This window comes from Amia ocellicauda, unplaced genomic scaffold, assembly GCF_036373705.1.
Source record: "Amia ocellicauda isolate fAmiCal2 unplaced genomic scaffold, fAmiCal2.hap1 HAP1_SCAFFOLD_57, whole genome shotgun sequence".
NCBI lineage: Eukaryota > Metazoa > Chordata > Actinopteri > Amiiformes > Amiidae > Amia > Amia ocellicauda.
The window spans coordinates 313336-321061 of record NW_027102987.1 but is presented as its reverse complement, the minus strand read 5'-3'; the positions used below and the strand labels follow the sequence as shown (position 1 = coordinate 321061).

At 38.2% G+C, this 7726-nt stretch overlaps 1 protein-coding gene across 1 annotated transcript; it reads left to right on the top strand.

Annotated features, from left to right (window-relative positions):
- The first annotated feature begins 5489 nt into the window (after positions 1 to 5489).
- Positions 5490 to 7311, top strand: LOC136738601 (trace amine-associated receptor 13c-like). Its single transcript, XM_066698290.1, has 3 exons — positions 5490 to 5553; positions 6343 to 6781; positions 7026 to 7311. The coding sequence occupies exons 1-3, from the start codon at positions 5490 to 5492 to the stop codon at positions 7309 to 7311; spliced, it is 789 nt and encodes a 262-aa protein (XP_066554387.1).
- The last annotated feature ends 415 nt before the right edge of the window (positions 7312 to 7726 follow it).

Below are 7726 nucleotides of genomic sequence, written 5' to 3'. Positions count from 1 at the left end.
ATCCAAAGATAATTCAGATATTAGATTAGTGGCGTGTTTTGTTGACCCTGCAGTGTCTCAAACAGTCCTTATCATTTATTTATTTACTATATTGTTATTGTTAAAAATAAGATGTAAAATAATCTTTGAATTACACTACTTTGGTGTTTTCTTGATCTATTATGATCAATTTCTTCTCTAAATTCTTATTATTCAGACAAAGAATTATAGAAACTTTGTCGTTTTTTAATCTTGTCTTTACCATTTTAAGTTTAACATTTTAAACTTGTAGGAATTCACATACAGACACGTATTTTAATGCCATTATGCCAATCCTATCTTTGCCAACGATGGGGCTATATCGCTGGACTTTATGTACCTCAGGTTCCTTCTGGCTTTGACTGCCACTAACTGTCTTAGCATACAAGGATTTCCTTGCTTAACTTGGGGCTCAGTAGGGCTCGTCGTACCTTTAGGTTCCTTTGGTATGTCTCCCCGCAGATCTGTCTTACCTGGAGTTCACCCTACTGTGAACCTCCGCTGTACAGTCAACCTTTCTATTTGTTTTACTTCTACCTCTCCACAGGTTCTCTTTAAATTACAATCTGAGTGCCTCACACAATCCCGAGATCAAATCTAAATATACAGGGTGGTAATTTTTAAAGCTACTCACCCTTGTTTTGGTCCCGGGAGTGGAGGTAAGTTCAGATCCTCGTTCGTGACGCCAAGTTGTAGAACCGTCTTGGAAATAAGTGGAGAAGTTGTGGAGATAAAGCAAACTTTAATCTTTAATCAAGCCGGCTCAGAAGCCTCACGTCAGGAATAATTCCTTCAGTGAGGACTTAATGTTTACAAACATGAGTACAACTTTATAGGAAAATGACATAACAGCTTAATGGCCATTCATCCAATCAGAAGATACAGGTCCGGGTCCGTTTTACGATCTGTCCTCCCGTGAAGAGGTGATGGATCCAAAGCAGATGTCTGTCTTTGATGTGCACTAGGAAGATGCGATCCCACGGTCGTCATTTACCTAGTGTCAATCGCTTGTTAACAGAAACAATTATCTATCTAGAGAAACGATTAAGTCATAAACAAATTTTCAGCAGACAGCTGTAGGCTATTTCGGCACTGTGTAATCTTTCATTACTGACAGGAGTTTCTAACAAATCAACCTTGTTGACCCTTTACTTGTCCTGCTAAATCTAATCTGCTCAGTCTGTATACAAACTACTTCTAATGCTAGTATTAATATAAAACATTATATAATTATCACAAAACACTTTCTTCAACTTCCTATACAGAGTCTTCAGTGGGTCCCATGACAAACAAGACAAACAACATATAATACAAAACACAAAACAGACAAGTAGGGTCCATAAATGGCTTATCCCCATTATTCAGTTTCAATGGTTAGATGCGGTAGTCTTCTGCTCCCTCGTTGTGGGCCCAGAACCTGTAACAAGAGAAACACTCATACTCACGTCAGTACATTCACTTTGGATTTACAAAGTATTTTAGGCATTATGATGTTGCCACCCTCCTGTTGGGGCTGGATTTTTTTTCTGTGTTACTGTGGTATGGTTTGTCCTGAGTTCAGTGTCTTCACCTCAGGCCACCCTCCTGTCCGTCAACGCAGACACTGGTATCAGTGGCAAGGAGAATGGTATGAGGGCCAGACCAGGTCTGTATTAAGATCTGTAATTGATGGTGAGACACAAGGAACCATCAGGTTTATGTACAGGCCAGATAGGGAAATTAGTAGTTGAAGATGTTGGTCAGACTATATAAGCTGTTGTGTTATGTCTTTAACTGCTGTTAAGCCCTCAGGTTTAATTTCGTATTGTTTATGTGCTTGGTGTGAGGGGCCTGTAACCTGTATGGGTGGAATGCAAGCCAGACCACAATCTTGTTTATGAGTTACCCAAACTTTGGGAAATTGAGAAGGTGTCGCAGAACAGACTGAAGCACGTCTAATGCCTTTGGATTGCCATGAGCATTAGTCCATTGTATCTGATTACTGCTTGTGTTTACTATTGCCCCAGCCTCGTGGAGTATATCTATTCCTAGAATAGTACCCTCATTGTTAGGACACACCCAAAATGATATGACGAGAAGACGGTTGTCTAATTTCAATAATCTGGGGTGTGCTTAGTTGAGCAATGAGGGTGTCTCCACCTACTCCGGGCCAATGCTACTTTTAGTGAATATTTTAATAATCTTGAGCAATTCTGCGCTTCCTGTGATTGGGGTTATTCTTAGTCCTGTTCCACGGAGCATTGGCTTCTCCCCCTCCACCCTTCTGCCAGCACTGTGTTGCTGTATGTCCTCTACAAGAGCAATGTGCACATTGAGGGGGGGCACCGCCCTTTAAGCCCAGTTTATTCCAACACTCACGAGTCCTATGTCCTGTTTTATCACAGTCCAAACATGGGGTTTGTGTTTACCACAGCTACTGTAAGTGCTGCTGTCTTTCCCTTATTTTGTTTTGTGCTGACCTCAGTTGCCCACCAATTTCCATTGCCCGAGCCCAGGGCATCCTTTATTGCTGTCCTAAACTCCTTGTATTTATCATCGAAATCCCCTTCGGACACTCCCTCAGCCCATGAACCATTTCTAAATGCCACATTAATACCTTCCCATATATTATTTGGGCAATTAGCTTTCACTATGACATGTACATCTTTTATGTGCATTATATGTATGTCTTTCATTTCCTCTAACTGTTCCCAAAAGTCCACATTACCGTGGGCTGGTTTCAATTTTGGTAAATCATTTAGGAGAGTGTGTAATTCTCCTGGTGTGAATGGACGATGCATGCTAGTCTTCACCTTACTGTCTGCTTCATCTGCGTTCCCCTTTTCTGTTTTAATCCTGGTTTCTATTGGAGCCATTTTATCACGGTTGATCACTAAACTTACTAAGGCTGGGATAGAGAGGCTTGTATGAAGGAGGCGATGCATTGCCCTGTTCCCCATAATGCTCTCTCCCATACTCCCATGTATTCTGATCTAAATCATTCCAGTTGACATCATTATTCTCACTGAGACTCGCACCAAAGACAACAGCATATTTCTTTCCAATCATATGATCTTTCTCTTTTCTCAAACATGCCATTTCTTTCTGCAATTCAATCACATCTTCCTTTTTCTCTTTCAACATAGTTTTACAACATTGCATTTCCCTTTCTATTCTCTCATATTTTGTCACAATTACAACTGCTTTATCTGTTTTATATTCACTTTCCTTTTCCCACCAATGTATCTGTGCACTGGGGCTCCATTCTGGATCCCAGCCACCCTTTATCATTCTGCTTTCTACATTAACAAACTTTGTTCTCAAATGATTCAAGACGGACCCGCCGTCCATGAGTTTGGAAGACATGTTAATTATGACAGACTAAACTAGGTACCATTTATTATTATTATTATTATTATTATTATTATTATTATTATTATTTAATATATATTTATTATCTCACGTGATCAGGGACTGTGATTTATTCCCCTTTGATGTTCACAGTATGTAGTGATAAGGGACTGTGATTTATTCCCCTTTTGTTGTTTAATGTACATTGTGATATGATATATGTACCTAGGTACAATCAATGCCTTCTAAAACACACAATAGTCTCACACTCCTCTTATTAAAAATATATCTTTTTCCTGCTCGAACTAACTTGAAATCCCCAGCAACAAACTCTAACCTATAGGGTGGTATAAAACAAACTCACCCTTCTTAGTTTGTCCACTGACTGGGATTCCCAGAGAGTCCAATGACAGGATCCCATCCTCATCGCCAATTGAAGAGTTGCAGAAAATAGCAAGAGACTCGGTGTGTAGTAGAAGGTTGATTCTTTATTCCAGCAGCTGCAGGCGAGCCTGACCTGAGAAGTTTCCTCAGACAGTCTCAACAATTCTAAGTTACATTTGGTATTTTATGGGTTGTGTTCAAGGCAGAGAAGACAGTTCTTTCCTTCTTGATTGGTGCAAACAAGCTTACTAAGCAAATTGTAACTAATTAACAAGAGACATTTAAACTACGTACTACATAGACTTTATGAATGAATAACCTCTTGGTCAAGGATGCCAACACAGCAAGTTTTGTTAAACAACAAGATGTAGTGAAACAACAGAATACAGAGCCTTAGACACAAGATAGCTATGTTTGAAATGAGAAAAATAATCAGTACTGTTTGAGGGAGGTTGTATCAGCTTTTAACCAGGTCCAAAGAGTAACAGAGAAACAGAATCAGCTTTAAAACTCTAGGAATGTGAAATGTATCCAGAAATATTAATTTTAGTTCTAGAAATATAAAATTTAGATCTTCACAAACCTTACAACCTTTAAAAACTTAGCAATTAATACAAATGATCAATTCATTATGGTGTCAAGGGTATTGTTTAAAGGAATTCCATTCAAAATAAAAGATGATGCCATGCGCGATGTTAGTGATGTGACTCTTATTTTGCGACATTGATAAAGCTGGAGATATATAAAGAAAACATGCTAACACTGAATTTGTGGAAAAACTGTTCGAGTATCCCATAGTGTTGTAGCCGTATTTATATATACATGTTTTCGTTTTGCTTAAAGAAAACTGGTTGTGACTGTCATACTGTATATTTCATGATATAGATATGTAGTGGCTACACGGGACAGATTTAAACCCACGCACACTGTATTTAATAATGCAACGCAGTTAATTCTCCCACAGATACACAATACACAAGGGAGAATATCTAAGATACTTAAATTAAGCTATATTGTCAATGTCAATGTTAATGTTAATCGAATCATGATACAGGGAGATAACACGGTTATTTACAATGCACTGGTAAACAAAAACTAGATGCAATATTAAATGATGTCATTTGTTTTATATTGGTAACAGTTACCGCTTTCTTGGCTCTGTTATGGTTAACCATGCTCGAAGAAATAAGGGAGGAGGTACAGGATGCAAACAACAGGCGCTTTATTGGAGACAGGCTTTCACTCGGGCTGGAGCGACCCTCTCTAACACTCCAGCATGAACTGCAACTCTGCAACTCTGCCACAGAAACCGGGCACCCCTCTTTATTAGTTTGCACCCTGTGACTGGCTCCCCCAATCCGTGTTCCCGCGCAGGGCCAACCCCTGACCCCCAGAAGAAACTAAGCACAGTTACATTAACATAATGGAACGAACACAAAACACATCTACACATCCCCCCCAGTCCCAACAATATATTGTTTCAATGTGTCCCGGTTTCTACTTTTGAATATCTGGTATAGCTTATACTATAAGACTATAAGTGTTAGATATCGTAAAAAAGTTTAATCCCAAAGTTTATTGCATTTTTATGTTAGAGGTATTTCAGCCACCAGTTTAAAACACCAAATCCCAGAATGCAGAGTGTCCTAGGATGCATTTTGACCTTTTGTGTCTCACAGTCACTTCCTAGAGCAGCTGTACCTCAGCGTGGAAACGCTGCCAGCAAAAGTTTAGGTGCACAGTTACAGCACGGCCACATGGAGGTGCACTTGAATGTGGCTAGTGGAAATGGGGTATACAAGTCCACCATGGAGTGTGCTGGTGGGTTTGTGAATTACAGGAAAAAAATGCTATATTCCAATGTCAGACAAGACTTTGCATCATGTTAGAATCTCTCATTTATTTAGAGAAAACATTATCAAATACAGTACTTCTAATTTGATTATATGTAGTCTAACATGATTATATATAATCTGTAGAATGCCAGATTAGTAACATTCAAGACAGAAAACAGTAGACACTTCTTCACACAGAGAGATGTCACAATCTGGATCAAACTCCCCAGCGATGTGGTTGAAGCTGAAAATTTGGAAACATTTAAAATCAGACTGGATAGGATCCTTGGATCACTCAGTTAATAATGGGCACCAAACGAGCATGATGGGTTGAATGGCCTCCTATCGTTTGTACACTTTATGTTCTTATGTAGTAACAATGTGCAGTATTTGGACAGGAAAATTACAGGAAGGATAGCAGTTCCCTTTTGCAGAGCAGATATTAGAATGTTGGCGACCAAGTTATTTGGCGGGCAGGCAGCACAGTTTTCTAAAGCTATTGGGCAGTGAATGAGTTAACCTTTCCATGAAAGTTATAAGACCAATGACAGCTACACATTTTAACAGTGGGAGGGGCCAGTTATCCCTTTGCTTATACACTTTGAATAAATGTCAGGGCAATGTTAATGCATTTTCAAATAGAAGACAAATGTCTTTGCATGATCATGCTGAGGTAAATTTTAAACTTGTTTCTACAGCTACACCTAAGGGAAAATTTAAATCAATTGCAACATTGTATACTTAGCTCTGACATCAATGGAAGAATATTAAGCAGTTCAGTACTGTTTCCAGTCTTCTAACTCCTCCTGCCCTAAGGAAGCGCGACCTACAGCAGTCTATGTGGTGATGTATATTTCTGCAGCAGCAGTGGTGATGCTGACAGTGTGTGGAAACCTGCTGGTGATCATTTCTATCTCTCACTTCAAGCAGCTCCACACACCAACCAACCTGCTCTTGTGCTTCCTGGCTGTGGCAGACCTTCTAGTAGGAGTGATTGTGATGCCTTTTTTAATTTTAATGAGAGAAACCTGTTGGTATTTTGGAGAAACTAGTTGCTTAATTTACACCGCTTTAGCTTATGGCTTAACTTCTATTTCAGTTATTAATGTTGCTTGTATAGCCATTGATCGCTATTTTGCTGTGTGTGACCCATTACTTTATTCTACCAAAATAACTATGAATATCACACGGTCAGTCATACTGCTTAATTGGTCGTTATAAACTTAAATACAGTGTAGCACTAATTTACTTCAGTGGAAATACTAGTACTCAAGAACTGAATACTTGTCTTGGAAACTGTTTACTTATAGTAAGTGAAACCTGGCAAACAATTGATCAATTCTTGCATTCGTTCTGCCTTGTTCCTCAATGATAATACTATATGTAAAAATTTACAAAGTAGCCAGAAGACATACCAAGGCAATCAGCACTATAGAACAAGTAAGGTCTTCAAACAAGAGAAAAAGTAAAATATCTCCAAACAACTCTAGGCGTTACAGTAGGTGTCTTTCTCCTATGTTTGGTGCCATGGTATATTTACACTTTGATTAATGCCAATGCGAGAATTTTTTCTTCATTTGCGATACATTTTCTGAGTTGGCTGGTATATTTTAATTCCTCCATCAATCCTTTAATTTATGCTTTGCTTTACCCTTGGTTTCGGAAGTCGGTGAAAATGATTGTGACATGTAGGATATGTCACCCAGCATCCTCTTTGATGAACCTGTTCCAAGAAAAGCAGTAAATGTGTAATGCTGCTAGTAGTTGCAAAGCTGAAAACATACTAAAGACTTTTAAAGTGTTTTGTGGGGATATTAAAATATATCTGAAGTTTATTGAGTGTGTGTACATTCTCATGTGTCTGCGTGTGTTTGTGTGTGTGTTTCTATATTACAATTTTACTATTTTATTTGACAGAAATGTGTTTCCCTATTAATTCAAGTAGCTTTTGCCATGATATAATACTATTACATTATTTAAATAAGGGTTTGAATTGAAGATCCATGTTTATATTATTTGATTCAAAGCCTATTTTTAAAACAAATAGCTCCTTCAATCTACAGCAATAGCTTGAATTTTTAACCCTCAATACCTTATGTAGTTAAAAAAGTAAATTGGAAAGATTAAATATTATTATGATTAAAATAAAAAAATGAAAC